Source organism: Vanellus vanellus (genome assembly GCF_965231255.1).
Source record: "Vanellus vanellus genome assembly, chromosome: Z".
NCBI classification, from domain to species: domain Eukaryota; kingdom Metazoa; phylum Chordata; class Aves; order Charadriiformes; family Charadriidae; genus Vanellus; species Vanellus vanellus.
Window position 1 is genome coordinate 56,790,930 of NC_138908.1, and position 18,119 is coordinate 56,809,048.

An 18,119-nucleotide genomic window follows, 5' to 3' on the forward strand; every position below is an offset into this window, starting at 1 on the left:
TTGAACTTAATAAGATTTAGATCAAGTTCTAAGTCTGAGATGGTCAGCGCAGGGAACATAAGGAAGTTCATATCTGCTTAACACTTAATACATCAGATCTAACATGGACTGAAACACCATACACAATAGAAATAATAGCTGCAGATAAAAATCTTTGATGAGTTAATAGCTGGAAGCTGCTAAGTTTCACTGGGCCTATCTATGCTTTTTAATTACTCACAAAGTAATACTAAATAGTATGAAAAATTATTTAAAAATTTAATTTACATTCATAAAGTTACCATTTCTCTGAAAAGTATACAAACTAAAACCATTACATCACTTCAGAGGTATTTCTAACTATAATGAAAGAAATATACCACTATTGATTTCATGGGATTTAAGCTGTTTCCTTATATTATTGCCTATAAAATTTGTATTTTAAAAGCTATTCAGAAAGCCACGTATGTAGTTTTTGTTGTATTTCAGATTCATCCACAAAGTGCAATTCTAATTTCAGGTAATACAGCATGTAAGAGTCAGTATAACCAAGATGAAAGCTACAAAACTGAAGAGAAAGAGATTAGACTTGATTATAACACCAATTATTATCACCTCCAGGGAAGACATTAGCTGGTGTTCAAGCAGTTGGGGGGGGGGGGGGATCAAAACTATTACAAACCCAATTCAGGCATGTTTCTTTATTGGGAAGAGAGCCTCTAAACATGCTCTTAACCATGACCTGTTCCATGCCCCTATCACTGAACTATACATGGTTCTGTTAATCTTACTCAAATTTGCAGAATGAATTGATGGAAGACTGCAGTCCTGATGCAGCTGATTAAGACTAAGAAACATGGTCACGCTCAATAGTTGGGCAGGTGGCGAACTAAGAACACAAGTTAAAGCAAGAAGTAATGAACATTTAATATTCTCAGTTTTCATTTCCTTGTTTTTTGAGATTTTACGTCAAGCATGTTACATACGCAGCAACTAAAATTGATAAACAAGATGGTAAATTCTGTATGAAGTTCAAACTTCTTTTGACTGCCTGCTATGGCTACTTCGTTTAGTAAGAAAAACTACTTGTAAGTTATCTGGGACTTATACAAAGAAATAAAGGACTTTTACAGAATTATTTCATTCAAGAAAGCAATTTATGTGGTTTTTTTTTAAATGGAAGCTTTGGCTTTGATACATTTGCGTGACATAAAGACACTTGAAATTAAAAAAAAAAAAATTATAATGACCATTATCAAAGAAAAAAAAACACCAATATGAACACAAATAGTAGATGCTGATAAAATTTGCACCTTTCAAATCTAAAAATCATAATCATCAGCAAGGTAGTAGATCTGTAAAATAGAAAATTTTTTGAAGAAATAACTTTACCTGATTATTCCTCAAATTAATTTACAGATTTTTTTTAAATCACATAAAATTTATCTTTGTTCACAATTGCACACAGTCAATTCAGAGAAAATTAATACAGCAAAATAGGAGCAATGACTCAACCATGTAGGCATAGAGACACAGGGTTAGAAGACAACAATAAATATACCAGATAAAAATCAACTGTTAATCTAGGCAGTATATTCTTTCAGACAGTGGCCAAAAGCAGACAAGAAACAGTGTAAGCAAAGCAGTACTCCTCCAGAATACCCTTCCAGCCTGTAGCAGTTTTCAGATTGAAGTTTTCTCTAGACAGAGTTGTTATCCTTCTACTTATCAGTACCCTGTGGGCTTTTTACCAATTCATTCGTCCATTCACCTTCTTTAATCCATATAATCTTTTAGCAACCACAACATCCTGAAATCTTACTCTTCTCTTACTAAGAATTAAGTGATAGTTAAGAGAATAATTATTTTTTTTAACAACACACCTCACCTTTTCACCCTCTGTTAAGTCAAGTCACAACTAGTCACCAAGCAAACTGCTAGTTGTTTGTCCCCAGAACAAATCGTCCCAAGGAGAACAATCATAGGAGGAAAAATTTGTTTCAAAATATCAAACATCCAAAATACGCAATCTACAACCTCTACACTCAAGATGTATGAGCTAGTTCCATTTCCTAAAGACTATTTTGGAGAAGTAGTCTTAGGTCAAAAGGAAATGTTCACTGAAGCTGGTCGAAATACTAAAATCACACTGATACATTTTAACTCTTCCTATGTTCCTTGAACTTAAAAAAAAAATCAGTTTTATATTTATTCCTAGACTGTTACAATTAATTATTACAAATTATTATTAAAGCTGTTAGTTTCCCACACAAATATATAGATCTTTAATATTACAAAACATTAAGTAAAATGCTTACATGAATTTTTAAGTAAAATATCAATTCTAACTTTTCCACTTTTCCAATAGTTATGTAACTGTTTTTAAGATTTACAATTGCAATGCACTCTAAAAAGATCACAGGAGCTGTAAAAGAGCAGCTGAACAGGTCAATACATAATACTACCTCTCAAAATTAAAGTATATGTTAGCAGGTTATGCTATATTTAATAACCGTTATTAGAACAGCTGCACACACATTACTTGACCATGAGGTGTAGCTGGTAGTTTCTTACAAATACAAAACCCAGTTAGACACTATAATCTACTCAATATTATGTAATATCTAATATTTATTCTGCTTAGAATATCAAAATAATATCACAACACTATAACAATTACAAGGCAATGTGTAAAGAAAGTTTTTCTAATTTATCCACATTTTTGATGGCAAATTCTTTAAACAATAGCTATCATCTCTGACAACTGCAACACAAAATCCAAGATCAGGAAAAAAGCTGAAAAATTACATGGTTTTCTTTCTTTACTATAACAAAGAAATACAGGCTTGAAACTTTTTACCCTCTATGGTTGTTGCTATGCACATTAGCCTCATCTTGTATTTCTTCAGAGAAACATTGTAAGGTACATCATAGTTTACATAGAAGACCATTATTACGATCTTCACTAATCTTGTAGATGATTCAAACTTACTGTAAATTACTATCAAGAGTTTTTATGACTCTTAACAGCCCCTGCACCAGCTCTTAATGCAATGTGAAGATAAAATGGGACACGTGAGAAGCAGCTCTCAAATATCTGAACACTTGCACAGTTTAGAAGAAGCTGACCCATTCTTTTCTCAAAGACACAAAGGAAAATGGAGTTTTCCTTATATTGGTAAAAAGCGAAGCTCAAAGTTGTAAGAAGTGACCTCTTTGCAGATAAGAATAAAACAGGGTCCAAATGAAGTTATTTTTTACTCATTTCCTTTTTTTAAAGTAATTACAACAGTGACATGATACTGTCCTTTGCACTTTACTTAAACACATCAGTCAACAGTGTGATGTATTCTATTTTTATGAACATAATTTCTGTATGTATATGTTAATACACACAATCCTTTTTCAGTGTCTAATTTCTCCTGTGATTATCTCATGGATTCATTTCAATATTAACCTGGCAAACAAGACATCTGGTCTACAACTAGGATTAAAAAGCCCCTATGACTGACTGTAACAGCTCAAATAATAAAGAGTAAAAAAAACTAATTAAGAGGCAGAGTGAAAAGGAGTAGGAGAAACATACAGAAAAAAATTGTGCTTGATCACCAACTCCTCTCTCCACACACCCACTCGCACCAATGAATATAATAAAAAAGCCTGCCAGATTTTTATGGCTTCTTCAAAGTGCATAAAATACAGACAGAAAAATGCTATGAACAGAATCTCTGCACCATAAACACACAGATTAGGAAATACAAACAATCTCCCTCATTTGGCCTGTTTTTTTCCTTCTTGGTATCTTTTCAGATATAACCATGCAGCACCTTTTTGAAGGGTGGGGAAAAAAAAAAAACCAACAAACAAACAAAAAAACACAGAAGCAAGAAGATTCTCTTTGGAGATGAACACTAGAACCAAACACGTAAGTGAAAGAATGCTCAGATTGATCTGAACTATGAGAAGATCATGGAGAAAGGATGTCTCACATAACCATGTGCTAAAGCACGCAAAATGTTCTATATCTAGAAAAAATTATGAGTCCATGTCCCCTCATTAAGCTACCCAGCAACATCCAGTACATACCGTAAAGAACGACATACAAGATTATGGTAGTCAGTTTGCAAAAGACAATCTGTAGGACTATCTAAGGAAGGATGGAGAAATCCACAATCTCTCTGGGCAACCTGAGCCAGGGCTCAGTCACCCCCACAGCGAAAAAGTGTTTCCTGAAGTTCAGGAGGACCCTCCCGTGTTTCAGTTTGTGCCCATTGCCTCTGGTTCTGTCACTGGGTACTGCTGATAAAAGCCTGAGTCTACCCTTTTTGTACCCTTCCTGCAGGTATTTATAGACATTGATAAGGTCCCCCTGAGCCTGCTCTTCCGTAGGCTGAACATCCCAGCTCTCTCAGCCCTCCCACATATAACAGATCCTCCAGTCCCTTCAACATCTTAGTGGCCTTTCGTTTAACTCTCTCCAGTAGCTCTGTACCTCCGGGGAGAGATGGAGAGCCCAGAACTGGGGACAACACTTCAGGTGTGGCCTCAGCAGTGCTGAATAAAAGGGAAGGATCATCTCCTTCGACTTACTCGCAGCTTTCCTCCTAATGCAGCACAGGACACCGTTAGCCACCTTTGCTGCATTGGCACATTGCTGACTCACGCTCAACTTGGTATCCCTCAGGATCCTCAAAGATTTTTCTGGAAAACAGCTTTCCAGCCTGCCAGCCCACAGCAGATACCCCATATACCCAAGATTTTTTCCTTGGCAGGTGCAGCACTTTGCATCTTCCTTCTCAAACTTCATGAGGTTCCTGTCAACCTGTATCTCTAGCCTCTCAAGGTCCCTCTGCATGTCAACATGACCCACTAGCATATCAGCCGATCCTCTCAGCTTTTATCATCTGCAAACTCTGCCCCATCATCCAAATCATTCATGAAGATCTCAAACAGGACTGGACCTGGTATTGATACTCGGGTACACTTAGAAGTCTTTCTTTTTGCCTTCAACATCTCTCAGATTCAATTCCAGGTAGGCTTTGACATTCCCAATTGTATTTCTGCATACTTGGACAGTGTCTCTATATTTCTCCCAGGTTACATGTCCCTGTTTCTACCTCCTGTGCATTTTTTGTTTATGCTTGAGTTTTGTTGACAAGTTTATTGGTCATCCATGCAGGTCCCTGGCATTTTTGCCTGACTTGCTGCTAATTGGGATGGACCGCTCTTGAGCTTAGAGGAGGTGAATACCAAACAGCTTTCCTGTGCCTTTCTTCCCTCCAGGGCCTTATACCACAGGACTCTACCACTGAAGAAACCAAAGTCTGCTATTCTGAAAGCCAGGGTTGTGGTCCTGCTTTCTGTTTTGACACCTGCTCTTAAAATCCTGAACCCCACCATCTCATGGTGATTACATCCAAGGCTACCTTCAACCTTCAGATCCACAACAAGTCCTTCCTCGTCTGTGAACAAGGTCCCACAGACCACTTTGGTCAGGAAGCAGCCATTGATGCTCTCCGGAGACTCTTGGATTGTTTATGCCCTGATGTTATCCTGCAGCCTTAGGTTAAGTTACAATTCAGATGCCATGACTAACTTATTTCATGGTCAAATCCAAATTCTGCGTATAATGTCAAGGGGCTGCTTTAAAATCAAGTTAGCTGCTTTGTCAAGGGATACAGCAGGAAACGAATACATCTGTTGCTAGAGCTAATATTACATGAAAGATGTACCTATAATTTAGCAAAAATAACCAACTGTTGGCTTACAAACTCCACTGAATCAACCACTCTTGTATGACTAATCAAATATGCTGTCCACAGGTTAGACATGGGAGAAGGCAGGCATTAGGAGCTGTTTTATCAGGAGGAATTAAACTGCGAGAAGGAAAGGGGAAGTGATATCTTCAAGATCGGAGCTGAAGAGGAGTGGTGAGAGAGGCAAGACAATATTTATACATGCTTCTTCCAAACCTTGGCTTTTGCCTACTGAACAGCAGATTCCATTGACAGCACTGAAGTTAGATGTGTTTTATGACCCACTATAAACATCAAATCATCCACTTTTCTTTGGAAGTTCTTTTGAAACCAGGAAGAATTTTTTCCCCTAGTTGTATCAAACTCCTACATGGACTGATCTAACGTCTTCCCCATATGTCTATACAAATACAATTTCAAATTAATTTTAAAAAAAAAAAAGAAAGAAAAAGGAAGAAACAGAAAAAGTTAATGTGAGCTCCCAATATCTCATACAACAAGGAATCAACTGGTGGCCTCAGTGATTGGTGGTTTGATTTAAACAAGTTGCAAGTAGCATGGAAGTGGAAGGTCTAACGGTAGTTCACCAGAACAGAGACTACACAAAAAAGTAGGTTATTCGCACTCTTCAATTTACTTACAGGTACAACTGCCAGGTAAGTTAATAAAAAGTCAATAAAGTTATATCAGAAACAAAATAACTCTCTTCCTTCCCCTTCCTGACGCAAACAGTAACTTCTTGCAACTGTTTCACAGGCTAGTCATTCACAGTCTAAGCTGGCTCAAACTGGCATTAAAATAACACTGCGACACAAGGAAGACAGCTGTCTTGAAATAACATAATAAAAAATAAATAATCACTTCTCAATTAAACTTCCTCAACAATCATAACTCTTAAGGTGTTCATAATGCAGTCATGACTCAGTAACAACTGCAGCTAGTGAGACACTGTAAACTCTTTCAGGAATATTAATTTTCACTCAGGTCCAGATGACCTTATAGCAACAAAAAGACAGAACCTTGTACAGGTATCTGATAATGTTTATAATCCTAACATAAATAACTATCCTTACAACCTGTTCCTTAGTGCAGTGCTTTTTCTTGAGTCACCTACATTGTCCTTCTCCTATAAAGCACTGTAATTAAATGTAACAGCAATTAAAAAGCACAGAGCACAGAATAATATTTCAAGCAAACATTCAACTATCTTAAATTTATTTTCTATAAAGCTGTGTACAGAACACTTGTTCTCACAGGTTATTTTCTTATTCATAAACATTTAATCTGTCTTTATGGTTATTCAATGGTTTTGAAGACATTACAAATACACAACAGAGACTCTGGAATAATCCAAATATCGCAAGGGTAAACTTTGAATCATTGATGGTAGCTGTCAAATTTCAAAGCATGCATTTGTTAGTTGTGGATTTTTGCTGTTCCATATAACACAGGCTTTATAACTTTGCCCCATTTTCCAAACCCATCAGAATCTGTCATCCTCTGATCTAAGAAAAGCAAAAAATACTACAGTCTGTGATATCTCTCGCACAATGCCTGGAAGGTGCTGGATTCCACAAATAACAATATTGTTTCTTAAATAATCTAAATTGTAAAAATTAAAGCTTCATTATGCTTCAGATACAGATGTTTCAATGTAAAATTTAACATCACCATGTGGAAAAGAAAATGTAATTGGTAAACTTTTAAACTAAAGAATAAGTACTTGCAGAACAGCAGCATTTCTCACTAATTTTGATGGCCCAAGTACACATATACATCACACTAAGTTTCTGGTGTTTTTTTTACATGGAATTCTGCCAGATACTCACCTTTCTTTATTAAATTCAACATCTATAACACACCATTTTCTATAAAATACATTTTGTAAAAAGCAAGAATTTGGGTTTGTTTATTGCAAACAGGCTGTTATGACAAATTAATCCAACATGTTGCCCAACATGTCGTCTATAGCTGTATTCATCTCCTTTCCCCGAATAATGGCCATCCTGAAGCAAACTGATTTAAGACATAAGAACAACCTCTAATTCCAAACAGTCAAAAAAAATCCTGTCTTAGCACGATCTTCAAGTGTAAGACACTAAAAACATTAGCTGTGCAAGTACACCACCTGCTGGCCAAAATTTAACTTCGGCAAAATATTCTACAAGAAAACATTTTGATCAGTGGCATCCATAACTTTCTCACCAACAGTTTGGTACCAGGCGGGTTTTTTTGCCTTCTTTTCCTCTACACCCCACTGGGCTATACCCTGTGACATGGCTGTCACATTAACTAACTACTCTGTCTGTTCACACTTTCCTCAGTGTCTATTCCTTTCACTAATATTTCTCTTTGTTATTTATCTTTGAATAATACCCATTTAATCATAGCCATGAAGGTTTTTTTATTCTACCTATTACTGTCTTCCCCACTCCTTTATTCCCCTCTCCGCGCAACTTTCAGTGCTTTGTTTCCTCTTCCTATGCACCTAACATCCAAGTTAAGATTGCTGAATGCTGCTTTCCTCACTTCGTTCTTTGCTTTTTTGACCCCCCTTCCTCAACCTCCCAATCTAATGAGAGTGCAATTCTACGAGAAGGAAATCTTTGATCTTCTCTTTGACCAGTCAGCACTTCAAAATGGGATATTACTGCATTCTTATTTCTTTGGAAATGCTGCTCATGCAACAGTAACCCTAAGATACTGAAGACCAAAGCAAACGCATTCAAAACAAAGTGTACGCTTGTAAAAAGCTACACCAGAATGCATTATCTGCCAACATTAAAGAAAAAAAGAATCATAGAAGAAAAAGAAAAAAGGCAAGCTTTTATTTCTTGAAAAGAAAAACTGCTTTCCTGTGCCCCATTTTGGTATTCATAAAGCAACAACCATCTAGAATGTCTCTTCACCAAAACACCCCAAATCAGAATCTTCAATGATTTTCTAAATCCTTTTTATACAGTTATTTGGACACACAATAGAATTTGTACTTGCTCCTTTCTCTAAACCATAGACTATCAGAAATTTATAGCTATATTTCAAAGATCACATAACCTAGTGCAAAAAATTGAATTGCCTTAAGCCATCTTGACTGACCGTATTTATCTTTGGACAGAGTCTTCAAGTAATTTGTCTTCTGTGAAGAAATATGAAATATTAGCAGAGCCTCAAACCATCTGCCACAGGGAAATTCCACTTTTTTTTTTTTAAATGATTGGAGAAGGCAGTTACACAGAACATGAAATAACTCAAGAACTCCACACATGGTAGATTCTTTTGGAGAAAAGTTTGCCCCATTTTTTTTAAATCTTCAAATCTTTTTTGAAATGCTGACACTTCTTCTGTTAGTCTCATTACTTAAATAATTCTTTCAAAATCTAGTTCCTATAGCTACTTACATAGCGTAATTGATATCAATGGATAGTCTGTAATTGGATAATGAGATCTGTGTTGAGCCCCTTTTTATCTGTGGAGATCTTGGCAAGTGACCAGCAAAACTCATTTCCTTAGGAAGTTTGCATTTCATCTGTTTTAATGCAGAGGTATACAATAATTGTAAGCACATTTCCAGGAAACTGCAGGCATTCCAAGCACATATAAAGTAGAGCTATCAATTTTGCTCAGTGAAAGAGAGAGAAGTAAAGGATTTAATATTTTAATCTTAAAGAGTTACTTAAAGTATCACTAAATTTCCACAGAGGTACACATATAACACACATACTAAAATGTTAATAAACAAGTAAATAAATAGGAAGGAATCTCAAAGTTCTGGAGAGTTCAAAGTGAAGAAATGGAAGAGTCTTATGATCAGGAAGTGTAGCAATATCCTACTGTCTAAGGACAGAACTGGCTAACTCTTGCAGATGTAGAGTCAATTTCAACCTTGCTTGGAGTCTTTAAAGTGAGTAACACAAAGATTTCAAAAGAAAGACAGATTCTCAGTCACAAAGCAAGAATGTATCCTCTAAGTACAGTACCCTTTAAAAGAGGGCTGGAAGAGATAAACTTCATAAAAAGCTATGCGTACTTCATCATAAATGCTCCCATTGATATCTGCTCCGTAAATTGGTGCCACAAAAGTCAAGTTCTTCCAGTATTTACGCTCCAGATCTTCATAATCTACGTATCTTGGTGTGCAGTACCTGTGAAAGAAGAGGTAGGCAAAGGTTCAGCATAGTCTTTCAACAACCACCTTCACAATGGACTATATTCTGATAGAATTCAGTTTGCAGAATCAGAAGCTAAGAGATCACTTTATTTCAAATTCACTGAAATAGAGGAATTATTAGTTATCTTGAATTCTTAGTTTCATGATTCACCATAGCATGTAACCTGCTACCTGACAGCTACAGTAACGTAAGTCATACACCTACCCATACAACATTTTCAGTCTCCAGCAGCTGAATAGCACATCTACTGACTGGCCTCAGGCTGAGGCCCTCCCCTTTGTTTCTTCATAAAAGAGACGCACATGGAAAAGCCACTTAATTGACAAGTATTTATTATTTTCCTGCCTCGCTACCAGCTCTGCAAAGACTGGTCCTACACAAAGGTATGTCCCGCAAAAGCCTGTCTCAGAACAACGCAAATGTACTAATTCTGCCAAGTAGCAGCCCTGCCAGGCAAAAACAGTACTTTTCTCTCTTCTTCCTTCCCCAGAAAAACCTTTTCAGGAAAGGTATAACGTTTCAAACACTTGCTACCAAGAACTAAGTAGACCAGGTACATTTACATCATTCGATAACACAAAACAGAGACAAGCAAGTTAGCAAAACACACCTTAACCAAATCCTTCTCAGCAACAGAGTTGTTTCAATTATTTCTCATGATCAGAAATCAGACTGCATTTCTGCTTGACACTGAGTAATCTGAATACATAAACTCAGTTACCATAACACAAGTATCTTGATTACAGGATACAGATATGCCGTTATTCCACAGAGGTCAAGGTGGAGAAGAACCTTGGTTAAATGGTGAATTGCAAATGCTTAAACAAATAAAAGATGCAATGCATTAGACTGAGAACATGCAATCCTTTTAATGGCAACTATGATTTAAATTAGATGTTCACAGCCCTTCTCTCTTTCCCAAAGGAAATTGATAATATCACAATACTCAAGGAAAGAGTCTTTGACAGAGCAGTCGTCTTCATTAAGGAACAAAATTATTTTTACAGGAGAATTGGGGCTCTCAGCTACTTAATTGTTTAAGAAATATGCATTAAGAGTGTCATAGGAGGTTATATGGCACATTTTCTCAAAAGCAGTGACAAATATTTAGAAAGACCCACAACTAGTAATACGTAAGAAGCCCTCCCAACTGTTCTTAACTTTACCTATGAAATGAAGTCGTAAACTGATCTCAGTAAAACATGAAAACCGAAATCAGAAACACTTCCAAAATATCTTCCATGATTAAGAATATAATAAACTTAATATCATGATACGTGTTATAACCTTCACAGTATCTCTGTATTATCAAACTATTTTGAGAAATGAGTTTCTCGTTTTATCATGGGTTAATCAAGTGTAAACTTTAAACATATATGAACAGGCATCACAGAAAATTACATCAGATACCATACAGGTTTCATACTTTATTCTCCCCTCTAACAGTTACCAAAGAAATAATTTTAAGAACGACGAAGTAGGTTCCCATTCCCGCTTACAAGAGGAAGAAAACTGTGTGATAACAACAACTTTTCTCAAGTAATATAGGGGCAGAAACACACTGATACTTTTTAATTGAAAAAAGGAGATAAGTTTTGCACTTTTACAAAGGCACGGATATTATGGAATATCTGCTGAGGAGCCTCTCTAGAAGCTTTTCATGCCCTAGTTTTTTTACGATCTTGACAACAGTTTCTCTTCTTACCTCTTAATTTCTTAATTTAACTTACTAGAAAATTTTCCTTCAAACTAGGGCAGTGTTACCTTCCTTCATTATATTCAAGTATCTTTTCTCTCTAGGATCCTTTAACTCATCTTCCAGAAGGTATTTCCAGTCAATTTTGAGGAAATCACAGAATCACAGAATCATCAGAGTTGGAAGGGACCTCTAGAGATCATCTAGTCCAACTCCCCTGCTAAAGCAGGATTGCCTAGAGCACATTACTCAGGACTGCATCCAGGCGGGTCTTGAAAATCTCCAGGGAAGGGGACTCCACAGCCTCCCTGGGCAGCCTGTGCCAGTGCTCTGTCACCCTCACCGTAAAGAACTGTTTCCGTGTATTTGAACGGAACGTCCTGTGTTCTAACTTGTGCCCATTGCCCCTCGTCCTGTCACTTGGAACCATTGAAAAGAGCCTGGCTCCATCCTCCTTCAATCCACCCTTTAGATACTTGTATGCCATAATAAGGTCTCCCCTCAGCCTTCTCTTCTCCAGGCTAAAGAGTCCCAGCTCTCTCAGCCTTTCCTCATAAGGCAGATGTTCCAAGCCCTTAATCATCTTAGTTGCCCTTCGCTGGACTCGCTCCAGCAGTTCCCTGTCCCTCTTGAACTGGGGAGCCCAAAACTGGACACAGTATTCTAGTTGTGGCCTCACCAGTGCAGAGTAGAGGGGGAGAATGACCTCCCTCGACCTACTGGCCACACTCTTACCTATGCAGCCCAGGATTCCATTGGCCTTTTTGGCGACAAGGGCACATTGCTGGGCCATGGATAATTTACTGTCTACCACGACCCCCAGATCCTTCTCCTCCGAGCTGCTTCCCAGCAGGTCCGCCCCTAACCTGTACTGGTGCCTAGCATTCTTCCTCCCCAGGTGCAGGACCTTGCACTTGGTTTTGTTGAAGCTCATTAGGTTCTTCTCTGCCCAGCTCTCCAGCCTGTCCAGGTCACGCTGGATGGCAGCACGGCCCTCTGGGGTGTCAGCCACCCCACCCAGTTTGGTATCATCAGCAAACTTGCTGAGGATACACTCTGTCCCCTCATCCAGGTCATTAATGAATATATTGAACAAAATTGGACCAAGTATTGACCCCTGGGGGACACCACTGGTTACAGGCCTCCAACTAGACTCTGTGCCGCTGATCACAACCCTCTGAGTTCTGTCCCGCAGCCAACTCTCAATCCACCTCACTGTCACCTCATCTAGCCCATACTTCCTCAGCTTCCTAATGAGGATGTCATGGGAGACAGTGTCAAAAGCCTTGCTAAAGTCAAGGTACATGACATCCACAACTTTCCCCTCATCCAGCCAACCAGTTATAACATCATAGAAAGCTATCAGATTGGTCAAGCATGATTTACTTTACCCTTGGTAAATCCGTGTTGACCACTTCCAATAACTTCCTGTTCCTCGACGTGTTTGGAGATGACATCCAGAATGAGTCGCTCCATTACCTTCCCAGGGACAGAGGTGAGACTAACCGCTCTGTAGTTCCCTGGGTCCTCCTTCTTGCCTTTTTTGAAGATTGGACTGATGTCGGCCTTCCTCCAGTCCTCAGGCACCTCTCCTGTTCTCCATGACCGTTCAAAGACGATGGAGAGTGGTCTAGCAATAACATCCGCCAGCTCTCTCAGCACTCGCGGATGCATGCCATCAGGGCCCATGGACTTGTGAATGTCCAGCTTGGCCAAGTGGTCTCTGATAGAGATATATACTGAAGTAGAATTTATTTTTTTTTTATGTGGCCAAAAGGGGAAGAATTCCTTCTACCACTTCCCTCTTCTTGGAAAGCCCATCAATCTGAAACTTTTTAGTATAGTGCCTAGCCCTTCGTAGACTTCTTTCCCATCCCTTAATATCCAACTTGCCATAGCCGGAACACAGATATTCACTAGGAGGAGCTAAGTTCTCTGAAATTAATGCAAAAATTTCTGGGCAAGTTAAAAAAGATGTTGAGTTTTTTCAGAACTACACGATAATAGGCCATTCCAGTATCTAGGCCAAAAAAAAAAAAAACAGAACCATTACCATTAATAAACATACCCAAACTACAATGCAGATATAAGTCTGTCTCATCTTCATGATTTTCAACATAAGCGCTTGTTAGAATCATAGAATCATTTTGGTTGAAAGAGACCTTTAAGATCATCAAATCCAACCATTAACCTAACACTACCAAGTTACCACTAAACCATGACCATCAGCGGTACAGCTACACATCTTTTAAATACCTCCACGATGGTGACTCCACCACTTCCCTGGGCAGCCTGTTCCAATGCTTGATAACCCTTTCAGTGAAGAAATTTTTCCTAATATCCATCCTAAACCTCCCCTGGCACAACTTGAGGTAGTTTCCTCTTGTCCTGTCACCCGTTACTTGGAAGAAGAGACTGACCCCCACCTCACTACAGCCTCCTTTGTTGTTGTAGAGTGTGAAACATAAAGAAAAAAAGGTAGACAGAAAGCATCATGTCTCGGGTTTTTCAGATGCTTGCTTGCTGCCGTGGTACCAGACACTTTCAACAACAGAAACATAAACAAGATTCATATTGTAGTATCCTTCCACAACTCAGGAGACAGGAAAACCTCTACTGAGTAAGTGACAAAATCACCAGCTGCCCAGCACAATTCAGAGAAACCACAAATAAATATTTGTCTTCCCAAGCAAGATCCTCCCATATACATACTTGTCACTGTTGGCCAGCTGCTTGAACTCTTTCACTGTCATTGGCTTTTTTTGAATGTTGTACTGTGTGAAGAGCCCCGACTGTCCAGTGACCATCTGCTGAATTGGAGCAGGAATCACCAGATCTTCAATATCATTATAATGTTTTCTTGGCTTCCACTCCTTCGGTGGGATAACCTTTAAATTCAGAAATAAAAACCAGGACATCAACAGTTGCAATACCAATTCAAAACTTTCTGGGGAAAAAAAAAAAAAAAAAAAAAAAAAAAAAATCAAAAGAACCACTCAAATATGCCCCCATGATCAAATGAGCGCTTGCTTACCAGCTGTTTCACAATAACTAACTAACCATGCAAATGCTCCAAGATAATGCAGAAACCAATTCAAAACAGGCATAGTATCACCTCAGTTTACAAGCACCAACTCACTAATCTACAGCAATTCAATCATGTGCAACCATGCAAATGTGTGCATGTATAATAACAGACAAATAATTTATAATCAGAGCCTTATAATTCACAAAGACTTCATACTCCACGATAAAAAATTATTATCCTCATTTAAAAAAAAAAATAGATTCCTACAAAAGATTGACAGTACCTTGTCCAAACGTTATTTGGTGTAAACAGTATGAATAACTTCATTTCTTAACAAAAAATGAAAAAAATACACCTATTTTAGAGACCTTTAGATTTTAGTCTGCTTAACTTACTCCCCATAAAACTGCAGGGTACAACTCTATTACAGGAAGAGTTTGCACTAATAGAGATATACTACTTTTTATGCTAGCATGATTTAAACATTATAATTAAAGCTATGCACAGATTAACCAATTGTAAAGTTAATACTTTTATTTCAAATACCACAGAATTGCCCAAAGTCTACGAAAACTCCCCAGCAGATTCTAAAGCGTTAGTAATAAAGTCATTAGGAATTTCAAAGAAGCTTGTAGTCATAGAATCACAGAATCATTCTGGCTGGAAAAGACCTTTAAGACCATCAAGTCCAACCATTACCAAACTCTACCAGGCCCACTTCTAAACCAAGTCCCTGAGCACCATATCCAGACAGCTTTTAAATGCATCCAAGGACAGCGATTCAATCACTTCCCTGGGCAGCCTGTTCCAGTCTTTAATAACCCTTTCAGTGTAGAAGTTTTTCCTAATGTCTAACCTCAACCTCCCCTGGCACAACTTGACTTCTGAGAAGAGACCAACGCCCATCACCCTTTCAGGTAGTTGTAGAGAGCAGTAAGGTCTCCCCGCAGCCTCCCTTTCTTCAGACTATGCAACCCCAAGTCCCCCAGCCGCTCCTCATAAGATATTCTCAAGACCCTTCACTAGCTTCATGGTCCTTCTCTGGACCCTCTCCAGCACCTCAGTGTCCTTCTTATACTGCAGCACCCAAAACTGTATACAGTCCTCATGTTGCAGCCTCACCAGTGCTGAGTACAGTGGAACAGTCACTTCTCTAGCCCTGCTGGCCACACTACTCCTGAGGCAGGCCAGGATGCCGTTGACCTTCTTGGCCACCTGGGCACACTGCTGGCTCCTGTTCAGCCGGATGTCAATCAGCTCTCCCAGGTCCTTTTCTGACAGGCAGCTTTTCAGCCACCCCTCCCCCAGCCTGTAGAGTTGCATGGGGTAGTTGTGGCCCAAGTGCAGGACCTGGTACTGGGCCTTCCTGAAGCTCATTCTATTGGCCTCAGCCCATCAATCCACCCTGACCAGGTCCCTCTGAAGAGCCCTCCTACCCTCAGGCAGATCAACACTCCTACCTAACTTGGTGTTGTCTGCAAACTTACTGAGGGTGCTCTCAATCCCCTCATCAAGATCATCAATATTGATATTATACCTGTGTTCTTTAAAAGGGTGTGTAACTTTGACCATTCCTTGCATATATTATCAGAAAACATTCCAGATTTGAAATTGCAACAGTTTTAAACCACAGTTTTTGTTTTGGTTTTGAACGTTTTCTTGCCCAAAGGCTCAATGATAAGTTCTTTGTTTCACTCATTATATTCAGTCTTTTCCATGGTGCTCAAATCAAATTTTCACAAGTATTGGCTTGAGAACATTTAAAGCAACATATAACAAAGTAGGATGGCTTTCAGAAACATGGATTTACCACGTGTAAATTACGTTACTTGAATAATTAATTCACACCTGAAAGGTAGCCTTCACACTAGGCCAGCTAGGCTGTTCCTCTAAAAAGCATTTCAGGATTCCACACAATATTGTCCATTAGAGATTTTGCTTATACATCACTCCAAGGAAGTAAGAAATTCTAAAAAATAATACAGATAGATCCCGAGATCATTTTCTGCCTTTGGAAAACAATCACAAATGGGCAAATGGTAATGCTAATGTACTCAAATAGTCCATCCCTCAAAGAAATCTCATCAAGACCATTCATGCTAGCTAGCACATACCAAAACAGAAACACCAAGCTGAAAAAAAGTTATCAGATAGTAACATACTTCCACACCTAATGTTTTTATTTTAAATATGATCAGTCATTTTTGTCCAGTTTTTACACAGATGAAACTCACTCTTTTCCTTTTTTCCTTCTCAGCTTCCATGGAACTTGAGTTGTACAGGGACTACTTAGCAAGTTTTAATGTTGTTCGCTTTTAGAGGAAAAAAAAAAAAAATCGAATCATTTTGTGATTCGTACTTCTTCCACGCAAGTCTTAAATTATATGCACATAAAGAAAATACAAAATGTTGGTTTGGAAGCAGAGAAGTCATGCATTCAGAATATATGCATAGAAATCAAATATGTGCACAGAGATTTCCATTTTCATGATTATTAAGCATGAACTTGTAGGTTTGGCTCAAATATATGAATACTGAAAAGCAAAATTTGCATTATCTTATTTAATTCAAGGTCAGTGTGTTTTAAGCAATAAAAATATTTTTGTGAATACAGGTTCAAAATATCCCCTTCCCGGTAACTGGAGCATGTTTATTATTGTTGTAATTAGACTACTGGTTAGAGAAGTGAATTTTGTGACGACTGATATGCTAGGCATCATTTTAAAAGAAAATAAAAAAAATAGTCCCTGTGCCAAAGAGTTTGCTTTTTCTAACAAAGGTCAGGGTAAGGACTGAAGTTAAAACATCATGTCCAAAGCGACACACAGCTAGTCAATATCAGAGTTGGAAATAATCACGAAGTCTCTTGAGTTTTTACCACTCACCTGTCCCAGTGAAGCCTCCTCACGTTCCCTTTAGTAAAACTAACCCCTTCAAAGTTGGGCAAGTTAGGATTATTCCATGGAAGCAACCCAAATCAAATTCATCAGCCAAGCTGTTCAATGTTCAAATATAAAAAAGGAAAACCTGAGGCAAGGCTTTCTCATTTATTTATCTATATATGTATCTCAAACATCCTAAGCATATTAACACTGTCTAGTGTTATTTAACATGGTATATATTCAGTTTCAGATAGGGATTTCTTGGTTATAAACTACCACTCAGTCTCCTCCATGAAGGCTGCACATTAGTACAACCGAGGTTATTTCAGAGCGCTATCAAGGCATAAACTCCTGTTAAATCCTCTTTCACATACTGGTAATCTCCTGTTCTACATTTGATTCTGAATGGCACTAGCTACTATTTCTGCATAGTTACTTCTGCCCCAACTCTTCTGAAAATTGTTTCTTGTACTTGCCAACATCTGTTTTCAGTACCATGTTCCAAAATTACTTTTCTACGTGCCAATGTGACTGCAAATTAATTTAACCATTTCACTCTATATAAATGCAGTTTGAGTCTCCAAAACACTTCTTATTCGAGTAAAGAGT

The 18,119-nt window shown here is 38.1% G+C and overlaps 1 protein-coding gene across 2 annotated transcripts in view; it reads right to left on the minus strand.

Annotated features, from left to right (window-relative positions):
• Positions 1 to 18,119, minus strand: part of KDM4C (lysine demethylase 4C) — a 308,331-nt gene that overhangs the window by 262,306 nt on the left and 27,906 nt on the right. The window contains exons 3-4 of one of the 2 annotated variants that reach the window (XM_082496977.1): positions 14,313 to 14,488; positions 9,763 to 9,877 (exon numbers count right to left, since the gene is read on the minus strand). In XM_082496977.1, the coding sequence (XP_082353103.1) occupies positions 9,763 to 9,877; positions 14,313 to 14,488 (291 nt within the window). Of the gene's footprint in view, positions 1 to 9,712; positions 9,878 to 14,312; positions 14,489 to 18,119 lie in introns of both variants that reach the window. The other variant, XM_082496976.1, reaches the window with a different exon arrangement.